Source organism: Cyprinus carpio, chromosome B9 (assembly GCF_018340385.1).
Source record: "Cyprinus carpio isolate SPL01 chromosome B9, ASM1834038v1, whole genome shotgun sequence".
In the NCBI taxonomy this organism is placed as follows: Eukaryota; Metazoa; Chordata; class Actinopteri; order Cypriniformes; family Cyprinidae; genus Cyprinus; species Cyprinus carpio.
The window spans coordinates 11843008-11860399 of NC_056605.1; the positions used below are offsets into that span (position 1 = coordinate 11843008).

General features: G+C 39.3%; 1 protein-coding gene across 2 annotated transcripts in view; it reads left to right on the forward strand.

Moving 5' to 3' along the window:
- nrp2b (neuropilin 2b) overlaps positions 1–17392 on the forward strand; it is a 70163-nt gene that overhangs the window by 29701 nt on the left and 23070 nt on the right. For both annotated transcript variants that reach the window (XM_042730949.1, XM_019109590.2), the window contains exons 4-8: positions 205–432; positions 2340–2495; positions 2794–2963; positions 6657–6812; positions 16090–16234. In XM_042730949.1, the coding sequence (XP_042586883.1) occupies positions 205–432; positions 2340–2495; positions 2794–2963; positions 6657–6812; positions 16090–16234 (855 nt within the window). The remainder of the gene's footprint in view (positions 1–204; positions 433–2339; positions 2496–2793; positions 2964–6656; positions 6813–16089; positions 16235–17392) is intronic.

Genomic DNA, 17392 nt, shown 5'->3' on the forward strand with positions numbered 1-17392 from the left:
TGATGAATGATCCCGTTTTCGTTTACATCAATATGTGTGTCTATTTCCGTGAGTGTGATAGATAAAAGAAAGCATGTGTCTCTCCAGGCCTCTAGTCCACTCTCTGATGTTTTGGTCAATACAAAAGCATCATGTCTTACACATGCACATAACGGTGTGTTTCAGCTGCTGTCTTTACATGTTTTCTGATTTCTCTTCCTCTAGGCTCCGACTGTTCCAGAAATTTCACCAGTCCGTCAGGTGTGATCGAGTCGCCCGGCTTCCCTGACAAATACCCCCACAATCTGGAATGCACCTTCATCATCATCGTCCCTCCTCATATGGACGTCACCCTCACCTTCCTGACTTTTGACCTGGAGAACGATCCCTTGCAAGGCTCGGAGGGCGAGTGCAAGTACGACTGGCTGGAGGTGTGGGATGGCCTCCCGCAGGGTGAGTCTAGATGTTGTAATCCTGAAGAATTCTGTCGGGGTTCAGATTAGACTGCGGTATTCCAAAGTCCAGACCACCCGTGACTTTAAGAGGATTGCGTTTCCCATTTCCCTCTGACCTCATTGTCTGCTTTTGAGATCAGTATGTTGCATGTCTGCCATATGTAATTTGGTCACTTAATGATTTCTAATCTACATACCATTCACTATTGCACTATGGGCCATCTGGTTGGTTTATCCACCAGTCTATACAGCTGTTCGCTCTTGCCCTGTGACACGCACCACCCGTCCGTTGGCCACTGCACTTGCAGCTCCGCCGGTATGAAGCTCAGTCGTGCTGTTACTGCGGCTGCCGCTGGAGCTATTTTAGTAGCGAGCGTTGGCAGATGAAAGCGGAGCCCAGGGCCTTGCTTTGCCTTATCTTTGCCAGGCGGGGCCAAAAAGCCATGGAACCCATATTCTTCTGCACGTAGGGGTGGAGGAGATGGAGGACGGGGTGTAACAGCAGCCATGGTAACATTTATCAGGAAAGTGAAAATGGGGCGTGAATAACACTGCAATAGGATTTAATCCTTGTCTGGAACAGAGCTCTGTGGAATACACTCTTTTTCCCCCAGCTGTCTTATTAATGCTTTAGCCCCGAGACCCCCATACTGCCCCCACCCTCGCCCTTCTGCCTCTGGGTTGGGCTTCATATTGAAGCGCTGCACACGCTCATATAATCAGACACAATAACTAGACACTAAAACGCAACAGTATATTTAAGGTGGTCTAATAAATCTAATCAACTTGACCAAGATCAGTTAGCATTATATAATATATTTAAAAAAAGCCCATACTCGTTATTGTAATGTTTGTAAGTTATGGTTGTATGCTTTATACTGTCCAATCCATATTCATTACTTTCATGAAAATATAGTGGAAAATATGTTTAACTGTGCAAATGCATCGTTATTTGCTTTATGAAAAAAAAGTATATATACTACTTCATGTAATATAATATTCTCTCTAGATTTAATATTTGTTCAATTTCACTGACATTTCCCACCATATTTTTATTTTTCATAAATAAAATCAGTGGAAAATGTCTTAATTTACCATATGAAGAAAAAAATAGAATTCAATTTCTTTTTATAACGTGTGCTACTTAATATTATAATATTTTGAATATTATTTTTAATATTGAAAAAGACCTATTGTTACATTTCACTTTATGAAACTAACTGTGTAATTTATGTTCTATATATGTATAATATATCAATATAATTTGTAATACTTAATATTTGAATTTTTTCAATATGGAATATGCATTTTCTTTGCTGTGAAAAGGGAAGCCTGCTTTTACATTTGCCTGATTTTATTTACATTTTCTTTTTGAAATGTGATTTTTGAGGGGGATTGTAAGCAACTTTCGATAAGCAAGATTCACACACACACAGATAGCGTCCTGATCAAAGTAGTATACAATAGTCACCTGATTTGGTCATCAACACCATCAAAGGCAAGAGAGAGAGTTATTTCAAGCTCCCGTTCAAGAGCACTTGCGGTATTAAAGCCCTTTCCTCTCCAAAAGAGAAGAAAATCAATGTACTTGATTGATATGAGGCTATTTCACCCATCCTGGACTCTGTGTGTATGTGTGTGTGTGTGTGTGTGTGCATCAGGATGGAGGATGGATTCATTACTGTGAGACAGCAGCCTCTCTACAGCATTACAAACATGACCAAACTGAATCACATACATTTGTTGACAGATAAACGTCCCAGAATTCAGAGAGGTGGTATTGTATAGGTTGTAGGCACATAAACAGAATAACCAGCCTTATCTTATGAGTAGCCGGCTGGAGCAAAATGAGACCTGTTCACATCCCAGCACTGAGAAACCATTTCCTACAATTGTGTTTTGCAGTGGGACCTCTGATTGGGCGGCACTGTGGTACCAAAATCCCCTCTGAAATACAGTCCTCCACTGGTATCCTCTCTGTGTCTTTTCATACGGATATGGCCGTGGCCAAAGATGGATTCTCTGCTCGCTACAACATGACTCTCAAGGAGGTCAATGACAGTAAGTCATGTTTTTTTCTTTTAGCTTAGAAACGGAACTGTTGGTCCAGCTACCAATACAAAAATGTAGTTGGAACTAAATGGAAGCTACTTAAGAGGGTGTCTTTTAATTATCTTTTTAAAAAGTTTTTTATTTTTTATTTTTTTACATAAACTGAACAATATGATTCAATAAAATGAATCATACTACAAAGTTAGTAGCAGCCCTGCTTATAGCTACTCTTCAACACTGTTGTTTATTTGCGTCTTTTGCGTCTTTTATCTCTGCTTTGATATGAGAAAAACTCTGTGTTCCTCAGATTTCCACTGCAGTAATGCTCTTGGCATGGAGTCAAACAAGATCAGTGATGACCAGATCTCTGCATCATCTTCCTTCTATGATGGCCGATGGTCCCCAAGACAGGCTCGACTTAACTTTGAAGATAACGCTTGGACGCCCAATGAGGACAGCAACAAAGAATACATCCAGGTGAGGTTTCCTCTCTCTCGCTACAAGTTCCCATCCTTCTCAACTTACTTAGAATGCATTGAGGAATCTCAAAAGGCTTGTGAACGGACATATGGATTTGAGATTTCTGGTTCTGAAAGGAGGTCGGCTGGGATAGGTGCAACGCCATGACTTCAGAATGAACCTCATTACTTTTGGTGTTACTTTAAGTGGTGTGTCGTATTTGTGACAGGATGCTGCTGAGGTGTGGGCTTCTGGTAGAGCTCACAGCTGTTGTGTTGTGTTATATCCTGACATTCCTCCCTGACTCTTAGGGTCCAAGGCCCAGGCATCCATCTTGACAAACAGCTGTCATAAATGCCAATATGCCCAAGGACCATACTTCACCCAGACGTCTCGGCTCTGTTGTGTGTGTGTTCAGAATAAGAGAGGTTGTTCTGTTTTAGGTGTGTACATGCAGCTGAGATCTGTGTATCATTGATATTCATCGATTTATCCAGGGTTTCAGGGTAACTTAACTGATGAAGTTTTATTTTATTTTATTTTATTTTATTTTATTTTATTTTATTTTATTTTATTTTATTTTATTTTATTTTATTTTATTTTAAATAATGGCAGTATTGGCTCCAGTCCCCACATCCAGCCCAAGGAGGGCAACAGTTCCTGAGTCAGGCCTATTTATTTTATTTTATTTTATTTTATTTTATTTTATTTTATTTTATTTTATATTTTATTTTATTTTATTTTATTTTTTATTTTATTTTATTTTATATTATTTTTTTTATTATTTATTTAATTTAATTTAATTTAATTTAATTTAATTTAATTTAATTTTATTTTATTTTATTTTATTTTATTTTTTTTTTTTTTTTTTTTTTTTTTTTTTTTTTTTTTTTTTTTTTTTTTTGTTTATGGCAATATTGGCTCCAGTCCCCACATCCAGCCCAAGGAGGGCAACAGTTCCTGAGTCAGGCCTACTGAGGGCCTCAGAATCCGATATTCTCCCAAAGGATTTTTTTTGGGGGGATGGGGGTTATAGGGTTATAGGGATCCGTCCGTAGAGGTCGGGCCGAGTCCACGATGGCTCCCCGAGCTGCCTGCTCCTCCATGGGACCCAGATCCGGTACCGCCTTGACCTCCAAGGCACCCACCCCTCTATGTTATGTCCGGAGGGGGGTGTAATGTCACGTCCAAGGATTGTCCTGTGTTCCGTGTCTTGTGTTTTCTTCCCCCAAGTGCTTTCCATTACCCAGTTTCTCCCTCATGTCAGTTATGTTCATTAGTTCTAGGTGTGTCTTGTTTATTCCTTGATGAGTCCCATAATTTAAAGCCTGTGTGTTCCCATGTCGAGTGTCCTGTATTGTTTGGCTATCCCCTCTGCCAAGTGTGCTTTGCTTTGGCTTGGTGTAAATAAAATCGTACGTAATGGATTCCCCTACGTCTTCTCGCTCCTTCATCTCCTTGTCTCCGTCACAGTAGCAGCAGCATCATGACAATTACGAAGGATTCTAATTTCAGTGAACATTTATTTTTATTTATTCATTTATTTATTTATTTATTTTGTTTTTTATTTAATTTATTTAAGCAAAAATAATGGTAAATACAGTAGGGCACTTACAAATTGGTGCCATTATATTATTTTATTTTATTTTATTTTATATTCAGATCATCTTTGCAAAATATTTTTTTTCTGCTCAGTATTATGACAATGTTAATCTTTTTTTTTTTTTTTTTAACTGAGAAAAGAGACACAATTATCTTCTGTTGTAATCAACATTATTCCACATATAATGATGATAGTGTTTAACTTGTATTGAACCCATAACATCTCTTTAACATCTCATCAGATCTTCTCTTATACTCTTTTCTCATTGTTACTCTCCCTCCCTCTCTCTTTATTACTATTCATCAGGGACTCACTTCTCAGACGTGGTAGGCTACATCTTTCTCTCTTGCTCTCTCTTCCTGGTCTCTGGGCGCATGCAGGGGTTGATGATGCACAGCCCGCTCTGATGGTAACAGCCACTTGATTGATGAGGGTCCTTTCCTAGGAATAAATAGTTAGCAGCAGTCCTGGGTTCTATTGATTTTTTTGTCTAGGTGTGTTTCTCTGTGGCCCTAAACAGCTTTGCAGAAGGTTCTAGGTGTGTGTGTGTGCTCGTATCTGTGTGTGAAAGCCACACCTGTCTCTCTGACAGATAACAAACGCTGCAGTTTTCCCGCTCATGTTCGGATGAAATCCCGCTGAGCAGGGAGAGCCGAGGATCGTGGGTAACAGCCCTCCTCTAAGACGGGAGCTGAATGCCTGATTAAGGAACTCACTGCAGTAAAGGCAGAGGGGCAGAGAGGCGGCTCTCACACAGCAATCATCATCATCATCTTCACGGGGGGGGTCTGGAGAGCGAGGGAGGGTGATAATCTGTGTGGAGAGAGGGAGAGTTGAATGAAGGTGGTTAGTATCGATCAGAGCTCAGGTGATTGATCTTAAGGCTCTGATAACACCTCCGCTGCTGCCCGTGATCTGCAGGGAGGGGATGCCTCATATTCCCACAGCTCTATCCATCTTTCAGCTCTTCCCTCTATCTCATTCCTCTCACATCCCTCTCTCATCTCTCCTTTTGCTTCTTTACTTATCTCACTCTCTCATCATCCTGATTTTAGTGGGATTGCTAAGAAAACTAGAATACAATATTAAAGTAAAATAAAGTAATTTAACTGGAAAATCAAACACTAAAATTATACATGTTCATGGCTCCAAACTGAAATGAATTAAAAATAGTAACAAATTAATTTTAGTTTGGTTTTCAATTTTACACAGTATGTTGTAACACTAGACAGCCCTGATAAATTTAAAATTATTTAAATGTTTATTTAGTTTCAGTATAATTCAACGTTATAACATATATCCTTAAACAATATAACAAAAATATATGAAGAAATATTTAAACTTAAATTAAAAACGAAATTATCTGAAATTCTAAAAAAAAAAAAAAAAAAAAAAAAAAAAATCTAGGCTGATATTTACGACTAGGACTTTGTTCAAATCTCTTATCCAAAGTAATAAACATTTTAGTCCATGACATTTGTCAAATTTGCGAATTTGCCTGTTCACACTAGCAATGAAACTGTGATGTGACATTATCACAACCAATCTGAAGATATTTGAAAGTTAATATGTGACCCTGGAGCACAAAACCAGTCTTTAGTCCCTATATTTTTAGCAAAAGCCAAAAAAAAAAACCATTGTATTGGTCAAAATTATTGATTTTTCTTTTATGCCAAAAATATTTTGGATATTAAGTAAAAATCATGTTTCATGATTTTCATGAAATTTCATGTTTCATTAAATTTCCTACCATAAATGTTTCAAAACGTATTTTTCCTACCATAATATGCATTGCTAAGAACGTCATTTTGACAACTTTAAAGGCAATTTCACAATATTTAGATTTTTTTTGCATTCTCAGATTCTAGATTTTCAAATAGTTGTATCTCGGCCAAATATTGTCCTATCCTAACAACTTGTTTAAACAACTTATTTATTCAGCTTTCAGGTGATGTATAAAATTCAGTTACAAAATATTGACTCTTATGACTGATTTTGAGGTCCAGGGTCACATATACTATAATGTGAACAATAATTTTGGGTTAAATTTGGGTTAAACCCTTATAACAGCACAGATTTAATTTAATTTTTCCTTTTTTTTTTCTTAGGTGGACCTGCACTTCCTGAAGGTCCTGACAGGCATCGCCACCCAGGGTGCAGTCTCTAAAGAGACACACAAATCCTACTTTGTCACCACTTTCAAGCTGGAGGTCAGCACTAACGGAGAAGACTGGATGATATACCGCTATGGGAAGAACCACAAGGTACGATCATGTGGGAACGGCACCTGTGAGAGATTAAGCACTCAGTTGTTCTGTTTTCCTGTGCTGGTTATAGAAATGTGCATGTGAGACTAGAGAACCAGAAAAGAACTGTAAAAGTGATAGTATAGTTTCTAACCAGTTTCTGTGATGGGTTAGTTAAAGTGCTGGTTCTATTAGCTTAACTAATAAGAAAGACCAATCTAAAATGCTCCTTTTGGATGTCCAGGCTGATGGGAGAAACTAGACAGGACTCATTAGAAACCAAGTGAACATGCTCGAGTGGAAAGAAAATGGAAGAGAATGGAGAGAGTTGAAAAAAGTGGAAAGGCCTATGTAAAAATAATCATCCCGCATGGTACATGCCTCTAATCTTCACTTATTAACAAATCCCCTGGAAATCCTGTATGGAGTTGATTGCTAGACAGGGGAACATGTGAAAGCTCTGATGTTAGCGTGATTATTTTGGAAGAAGCTGTAAAAAACATCAGCCGCCATTGAAAATACCTGCCAGATACGACACCGGCCACCACCAACTGGCGTTTGGGTCTTTAGCCCCGGACCCCCTGCTGGAATAGCCTCTGGCTTTAATCTTCCAGAAAATCTCAGAGCTCTGTCCTCCCTTAATGTGCTCGCTGTTTTTATGGCTTTGGTTTCAGTTCAGCTAAGCTTTGTTAAGAAGTCTGGCTGTGTCGGAATAGGCGATTCATGCCTTATGGGAGGCGTGACCGGTCAGTGTCCATTTAGAAATAGTACTATTAAATAATGTTCTGTTTATTTATATGCCTGGAAGGAATATATTTCAATGTTGGCAGCTATCTAGCAAGATGCCTCAGTCCTGCAGACGAAAAGCATTCAGTCATGGCTTTTTTTTAATATCGCCTATATAGATTAACAGGAAATAGGGTGTTGGCATTGAAATTAAATGTAAATTTGCAATACTGTACACAGTTTTATATGTGAGCGCCATGTAAATGGATTTTGAGTCAGGCAGGTTATTATTTTTCAGGGCTGTGTGGTGATGGTTTGGGTTGATAGCATCACATCGGGCTCTCATCGGTCTCGAATAATAATGGTGGATGTGTGTGTGTCCCTGGTCCAGAGGACACTGACAGATTGTGTGTGTGTGTGTACGGACAAACAGGAAGAGCTGCTGAGGAAGATCACTGTAGGCTGGTGGCTGATAGTCTCATTGTAAGTGCGTGTGGTGTGATAAGTGTGATTTCAGCAGAACCTGGGCTTAATTTCTTCTCAAACTGCCTCAGCTGCTGTAGCGGGTTTTCAGTTCACTACTAGATTACCTGCAGCACACTCATTCAGTCACTACTAAATCAGATCTGATAAGATCTCACACAGACACACACATACACACACACACACACAGCTGTGCTCCAAAACCTTCTTGTGTGCTGCGTATATGGGAAGCTACAGTATAAGGCAACATCCTAACTGAAATGTAATCTTGTTACATTACCTTATAACTGATTTGGAACATTCTACACAGCAAAACTAATTTAAAGATTCAAACAGACTCAGATATAATCATATTAATGTGCTAACTGCCAATATACTAATGAGGCTTGAACAATTTTTAAGACTTTCAGTATTGTTCAGTATTTGAGACTTACCAAGTTATTAATGACAGAATTTTCATTTTTGGATGCATTATCACTTTAAATACATTTATGATACATGTATATTGTTACAAAAGATTTAAATGTCAAATAAATACTGTTCTTTTTCACTTTCTATTTATCAAAGAATCCTGAAAGGAAATATATCATGGTTTCCACAAAAAAAAAAAAAATACAAATAAAATAAAAAATTAAGCAGCTAAACTGTTTTTTAAATTGATAATAATAAGAAATGTTTCTTGATCAACAAATCAGCATATTAGAATGATTTCTGAAGGATCATGTGACACTGACGCCTTCTGAAAATTCAGCTTTGCCATTACAGGAATAAAATATATTTTAAAATTTGAATGTTGTGATAATATATCACTAATTTTCCTTTTTGTACTGCTTTTTTGATCAAATAAATGTAGCCTTGTTGAGCATAAGAAACTTCTGGGCAAGGATACAGAGTGTTGCTGTATTTGACCAAAAAAGGCAGCATATTTATGCCAGTTTATACCTACTGAAACAGACGTTTTAATCGGGAGGGCAGCTATGATGCCTTTAAATAGTGTTTAGCTCTTTTGGAACAGAACTACAAATTCCCTTTTACTGGAAACCCAGCACACAGAAACACATGCATATATACAGCCAATCCCACGACTGTGTGGTTTCCACACACTCCCTGCTGACACTGTATCTGATAAAGCCATCAAAGTAATGACAGAACAATTTATGCTATTTTCACAAACATACTGTTTCAAATTGCAAGAAGGTCAAAAGGCCTCCATTCCATTTCCACTGGTGGGGAAAATAAGTGAGTCCCTTATGTAAGGTCCCACACCTGCTCTTAAGGTCAACGTGACCGTTTAAAGCAGCCTTGTCATTGAGAGAGATCATTATGAAGGTCTGGTAAATTCCTTGCTTGTTTAACAATACCATCAAGGGGGGGTTATATATAGAGAGAGAGCATATGGTATGTGTGTTAACGTGTAAAATCCTGAGGCAAAGCAATATCATGGGAAATGACATCAGCTCGGACTTCAAAACAGCAGCCTGACAGATCCGTCCATCTCTGTGCATTCCTCCGCTTCACATGGAGCGCATGGATAATGGAAGACCGCTGCCAGATCCCGGGAGGACTCCTCTGTTCTCTGGGAGTGTACTGCTGAGGGTTTAACCTTTAGTGATGTCATAGACTAGAGAATAGATGCTCTTTGAGTCGAGTTGTCTGCATGAAGCACAGCCAGAGTGTGTGACAGTGGAATGTGTGGAAACCGTTTCACACATATTCAAACAAAAATACACAGTTACCTGTCTTTAGTGGGGTCGTGCAAATGTGGTTTTCATTCACTGTGACAAATGGTGGTTTTAGAGGAAACATTTACACCTCTGAGGGTCATAAAACATGTCGTCTGTTCTTCCAATTACAGTGTGTACCGATTCCAAGTTGACTTAAAGCGGCAGTGTATCATTTTTATGTTGCTAGTTTCACCAAAATAGAAGCAGAATTGTTTGTGAAACTTGTCTGGAAGTGACAAAGTGATAGTGACGTGACATTCAGCCAAGTATGGTGACCCATACTCAGAATTTGTGCTCTGCATTTAACCCATCCAAAGTGCACACACACACAGCAGTGCACACACACACACTGTGAACACACACCCGGAGCAGTGGGCAGCCATTTTATGCTGCGGCGCCCAGGGAGCAGTTGGGGGTTCAGTGCCTTGCTCAAGGGCACCTAAGTCATGGTATTGAGGGTGGAGAGAGCGCTGTACATTCACTCCCCCCACCCACAATTCCTGCCGGCCCGAGACTCGAACTCACAACCCCTCGATTGGGAGTCCGACTCTCTAACCATTAGGCCACGACTTCCCCGTCTCTGGAAGTATTCCCACATCTGCTGGTTATCTTAAAAAGACAGTAGGATTTTTTCCATTGGCTTTTGGCTTATTGCAAAAAATAAGCTTTATACTGTAGGTTTAGTTTACCAAGATAATGCAATCACCAGAAGTAAAAAGCAAATGTTAGGTTTTAAGCAATACCACAGTTGCACAACTTCCTTACCAACACTAAGTTTCTGACAATCTTTCAATTTTTATTTAAAATCTACAAATTGGGAAGTTTAAGTCTGCAAGAGCAGAAGTACAAACACAGTGAGGCTGTGAATATGGACTAGTGAGTATATGAGTTTTCCTATTCCTTGCAATGATTTTTCCAAGATAAGTCAAAGGTAATGTATGTTATGTCTTAGTATAAAACATGAAAAACCTTTGAGCTCATCTCAACTATGAGCATGTCACTCGTTTCAGCCCAAACACCCATAAAAAAGAACAATGTTGATGGAACCTGAAGTGCAAAAATACATATTTGCAGATTTTCCAGACTCATTCCTGCAGCACTCGATTGATCAAACAAAAAGGAATCCTTCTACAAGCTGTTTACTTATTTGAAATTTCCAGAATTTTTTTCAGAAACACAGTGGGAAGGTAAAGCAAGAGGGAGGGCTTCCACATTCCAGTCCCTCCAAGTCAATCTCACATGCAGACTGGGATTTAAGAGGAACGCAGGAACCAAATGTTTTTTTTTTCTCCTCCAAACAGGATTTAGTCTGTCAGCCATTGTAATCCAAAAGATGAGCTTCCACACTAAATAATCTTTATAGAGGGAGTTTTGTGTTTTATATTTACAACATGTAGAATCGCACTCGTGAAATTTTTGATTTATGCTTAAATTTTGTCAGAAAGTATTTAGTAGTATTTAAAATTCATGACACATCACAAGCCCTACTAAACAATAAGCACCTGCTTTCTGTCATATGGCAATCAGTGAATGGCAGCAACACACCAAATTTGGCCACAGTGTTCAAGTATACTCCTCATTGCTGTGCCACCAGCAGACTATCAGTCAAAACCATCCTTGACAGCAGAGCACACAGCCAAGGGTCGCCAGGGTCCCATAGCCAACACACAGACTCCAAACTGACGAAGGAAAAACTGACACATCAAGTTATACTTCATCTAAAGCTCTTCTGAACTTTCTAATTCCTTTATAATTATTCTACATGCAGTTTTTATGACCCGTATTAATCGAGAGGCTACATGGAATATTTGTACTTATAAAATAATTTGTCACAGAACTATTTCTGTCTGTCTCTCTCTCCTCTGAGGCTGAGCCTGCACTGGCCTGCAGCCAACTCTGTCAACATCTTCATCTGGGCTGTGGAGGTGTGGGAGAGAGCAGGAGGAGGGCAGAGAGAGAGAGAGAGAGAGAGAGAGAGAGTAATGACTCGAGCAGAGCTGTAAACGCTGACCACATTTCCCAGCGGCCCCATCAGTCTGAGGGGAAAAAAATGCATGGCAGCGAGCCAATGCAAAGCAGCGAGAGATGGAGGGAACGAATGACAAAACGACAGACAGGCAGAAAGATGGACAGAGCAGGGAACGCGGCACCTCTTTCGTCTCCCATGACCCTGTTGTGGCCATGTGGCTTTCCGTAACGCAGCCCGAGCAGTCAGGCATTGTGAGAGAGAGAGTGTCCACTCTTTTGTGACCACAAATTCTCTCTTCTCTCTCTTTATTATATTAACAGTGACAATGTCTCACAGGAGGCGTGTATGTGTGTGTGTTCTCACACTTTAACCTCATAGAGAGCTCGCTTTGGGAGTTTTTTATTATTTAAGTAGACCGCCCTAGTGCCAGACATTTGAATAATTCAGACTCATTTTTTGGGGACTCCTCACCAGGAACCTGCCCTGCTGGCCATCACTGAGGACCCATTTCATCTCATGAATATTCCCTCACACATACACATTTTCCTGTGCTGATGAATTTCCAAGGAGTTCGTTCAATATAACTACTCCTGGACTGTCAGACGTGATTTTTCAATAATTCATATAACCGTTAATCTACATCCACCCTCATTGATTTGTCTGTGTGTGTGTGTCTAGACAGTCCAGCAGCACTGCAGCCGTTTGTGCTGTCAACAAATTCCTGTTTTTCCACAGGTATCTTGCATGGATTGGATCTTTTTGCATATATATAAACAAAAACGCACATGAGATCTTGCATGACTTGAATCTAAACACTCTTTAACGTCTTTATCAACCTTTTTTTATTGTTTGGTGCCAAACCTGGTGTTCAGTAAGAAGAATTATGGCCTGTAGTTCCATGTGAGCTGTAAGAGTATTCCTCATAGTCTTGCAGCCTGTTTTATTTATTAATGAGATGTATACAAAGCTAAATGCTCTTAAAGTCTGGCTAAATATCTGTGCATCTCATTGAACTTTGCAAATGAACATGATTAATCGTGTGATATATAGTAATAGAGCAGGGCAGACCAGTTTTTGCTGTAAATGCTTGAATATAAACACAGTCAGTTATCCCAAAGTGAATATAAACAAACAGAAACAGAAAAAAAAACAGATATTTATGTATATGTATTTTTGGGAATGTATTTCTGGAAAATTTCTGAACATTGCGGGTCCTTCCCAGTGTGTAAGGTAATATTGTTTAAATCATTATTTATCCTTTCATCTGCCAATAAGAGTTCTCTTAACGTTGCTTAATAAGTTTTACCATGTCTAAATACCCTCCGTATAAAAGTATAGCAGATTTTTCCACAAGAATCTGAAAACGTATGCTTGTATCTAACACCAGATACACTCAGACCCCCACTCACATATAAAACATCATCACCTGAGACAGACAACACATACATGATCCCACCACAGACAGCATGCTAGGAAACACTAGCAGCCATGCCTGAGGGAATGTGATATAACGTACTCAAATGCATGATTCATGATCGTTATTTAGCATAAACCTTCCAATGACGGCTGTGTCCATTTGTTATGTCTCTGGCTACGGGCACACATGCACACACAGAGAGTACATCAATCAAAGATTACGCCTAGACTGCATAGTGAGTGCTAAACAATGAAAAACTGACAGTGTGAGGGCAAAAAAAAGGAGGGAAAGGGTGCGAGGGTGGCCTTGTGTCAGTAGACAGCAGGGTTGACAGCAGTTCTCCTGTTTCGGTGTGTGGGATCTGTCATTACCAGCACCTGTGTGTCTGTCAACACAACACCAGTCAGGGGCCATTGTAGCTCAGGGATGCAAAGAAAACATTAGCAGGTGCTCGTATGTGTGTGTGTGGGAAAGACGGAAGGAAATAATAAAGGTATAGCTTTACTGTATATCGCTAATATATGTTTGGCTAGAAGCAGTATCTGACTCCACCCCCTCTATAGATTGACTGCTGCTGTCAGAGACCGGGACTTTGTCATTTCTGTCATTCCTCTCGTTTCCCCTTTCCCTCTGTCTTAGAGGGCCAGTGGGAAATCACCCTTCTTCAGCTTCATCTCAGCCTGCTCCCTAACGTCCTCACAGTAATTGGACTTCTCAATCCTGTTATGCCTTTTAGTTTTTTTTTTTTTTCTGTGCTTTTTGATCATTTTGGCATCTTCATGGTTAACACTCTCCTCTTTGAGCTAGGAACTTCATCCATAATGACCAGTGGGCCTTCTGTCCTAAATCCCAGGTGATATACATCTGTTCATCTGTTATAAGAGTCTCACAGCTCCTAGTTTCCTGCTGGTTTGGATTAAACAAGTTGGCCAAGGGGACAAAACATTTGTAAATTATTAATATATTGCTAAGAGAAACTAAGAAATTATGCAGTAGGTGGTTGATAATTTGTTTTGAGTGGGTTTAGCGGTTTGCTAGGTGGTTATGTCAAAAGATATAACCATATATCCATTGATTTAGCTACATATCAGCCACAGTTTCTTCCTTCGATGCAAGTCTAAGGGTTTTATTTGCCCATTAAAAACTGTGATAGCACGCCTCTGAAATAAAACAGAAATGTTGCCTTGCCAACTAAGTTAAATATCTGTTAAAAATAATGGAAAATAAGTTGAAGTAGCAAAGTTACTAAAACTGAAATTTAATTAAATAGTAATTAAAGCTAAATAGAAATATGTTTTTGTTTTTTGTTTTTAACTAAAGCTAATAAACCTATAAAAGCATATAAATAATAGAAAAATAGCAATGCCAAGAGTACAGTTTTGGAAAGAATACAGTTTGAAATATTTCACAAGCTTCTTGGTGTATTTTTCTTTTCTTTTCTCTCAGAAGTGCTGGGTGTGTGTTAGGTTATATCAGTGAATCGTGAGAAATAGGACTCTCCCACACACTAAAGAAGTGATATATTACACACTTTTTACCCCCAGTTGTAACACACGCACACACACATCACTTGGCTCTCACATACTGTGCTGTGTTGAAAAACTTCACAGGCAGTGAAGGGGCAAGGTCACACACTCCATCATGAGGTCATTAAACAAAAGCAGATTTCTGTGATGCATGTCTGAATCTTCCTACTGACAACAGCTTTACACACTCTTTACACACTTTTTCCCAAGGTTTCACTTCTCTTCTGTTTCAGCCTCACCTCAATTGCTCTGTTCAGTTTCAATTTCAAAATACTTTTTTTTTGGCATAATTGTTATACAAACAAATAATAATAATAATAATAATAATAATAATAATAATAATAATAATAATAATGTAAAAATAGCATTAAAATAAATCATCATTTATTTGAGTCTTTTCCCAATTTGTCGTCTGCCCTTCATTTAGGAGATCTGCAATACTCTTACATACTGCATTAAATTCAATATTGTGGTTGAAGCTTTCTCAGTGTTATTATTTTAATAGTATTATAAATATTGGCACATATAAATGCTTCACACACCAAAAAATGGCAGGTAGATTTGTAGTAATCTGATAGTTATGATGAAATATGTGAAAAATTGAACATTTGCCCCTAGGTCTCTGCTTTTAACTAACCATATGCACGATGATTAATGACCACAGGTCTTCAGTTCATAGTTTTCTTCTTTTCTTTTATGATATATTGGGGCAATTTACCAAATGTCAGAAGGTTTTTTCTTCTAATTTTTTGAATCCGTCTTTAATCTATTTCTTCACCCTCCAAACGAGTCGGCCTAGCACAGACCTGACCCGGGCCAGCTGGCCCGGATGTTATTGGATCCCGAGACAGGTCAGGTCCTTAGGGTCCAGGCTTTCCTTCTTCCTCTCTCTGGAGACAAGGACCCTGACAGAGGCTTGCGTCTCTGAGGAGGGAGGAAAGATGGAGATTTGCTATCAAAGCTTGTCATCTTGTCCATCCTGAGATGCAGTGGCTGAAGCACATGGCATATTTCTGTGATACCCTGACCTGGGAGCTGCCTGCTGAAATACTAATGATCCATCTGACATACTGATGTAAACACTGACAACACCCAAAAACATGTGGTTGCATCTGATTTAATGTCTTTATGTGACAACTTTCAGTCCCATAGAATGACAACGATTCTTCAAACACCCTCACTGTCTTAACTCATTCTGGAGGAAACAGCGTTTCATGTTTGAATTTACGATGCGAACATTGGTGTATATGTGTGTATTCAGTGGTGTGTGTATTTTAACAATGATTAAAGTCACAATCTCACTTGACCCCAGTAAAGAAGCTATTACTGTGCGAGAGTTTGTGCTTGTTTGTGAGGTTAGTTTGTTTTTGAATGAGTGGCCTCAGCCAAACCCCCTCCAGAATAGTCATAAATCTCCCTCTTTTTTCTCTCTCTCTCTCTGTCTCCTTAGGTTTTCCATGCGAACGTAGACCCCTCAGAGGTGGTCCTGAACCGGATCCCCCAGCCTGTCTTAGCTCGGTTTGTCCGCATCCGACCTCAGGAATGGAAGAATGGAATCGCGTTGCGCTTCGAACTTTATGGCTGTCAAATCACGGGTCAGTAAAACTCTCACCACACATCTTTCTCCAAGTCTGCACAGAATTTGAAATGTTTCACCAGCCCTTAAGGGAGATTTGTGGTTTTTAACTTTTAGATATAAAATAATAAAATATCGAGAAAAAGACAAACTTTGAATGCTGGATTTAAAAGATTAGTTCTCTTCCAGAATAAAAATTTCCAGATAATTTACTCACCCCAGTGTCATCCAAGATGTTCATGTCTCTTCATGATGACCAATCACTTTGCTAGATAAGACCCTTATTCCTCAGCTGGGATTGTGTAGAGCCCTCTGAAGCTGCATTGAACCTGCAATTTGGACTTTCAACCCATTGGGTCCTACTGAAGTCCACTATATGGAGAAAAATTCTGAAATGTTTTCCTCAAAAATCTTAATTTCATCTCTACTGAAGAAAGAAACATGAACATATTGGATGAACATTGAGGTGAGTAAATTATCAGAAAGTGAACCAATCCTTCAATTGGTTGGTTGATAGAAAGGTAGATATAAATGGGTATATAAAGATAGATTTGAATATTTACCTATTTATATCATTATCTATGTCTACAATACCTAAACAGTTAGATATAGATCTATAAGGTAAGTTTCCCTGTCTCATGTGAACTTTCAAATGCCACAGGCCCACAGATACTGCACGTGACAAATATTGTTCCAGACGCCCACTGTGTCCCTGTCAAGTGAGCTCAGATGTGTATTTATCAGAGCTCTTTAGGGTCCTGATTGAGTTTGGCTATTTATGGAGATGGGGAGATAGCAGTCACCTAATTCTGTTAGCATGTCCTGCAGCAGATGAAGGAGGTGAGCTGCTTTTGCACTGATGTTATCAGAGACATCACACTCCATCATTACGCTATTAAACAGTGATTCGCTCCTATTTTCGTCGGCACTGAGCAGGACAAATGCGCTTTTAGAGACGGGGTCTTTTTCAACACTGACACAAACGACGCACGGACACACCACTGGCCTTCATATTAGACCTGCTGCAGTCCCGTGGGGGCCATTGTCCCTCGGGCATCCAGCCCAGAACAAGCTGCTTTCAGTGAGGCGTGTCGCTGCCCTTCCTGTCTTTCCCGTGAAAGAGTGATGCTCGGCCCGCGGGATATCTGGCAGAGCCGAGCCCATAAAGATGCCCGTG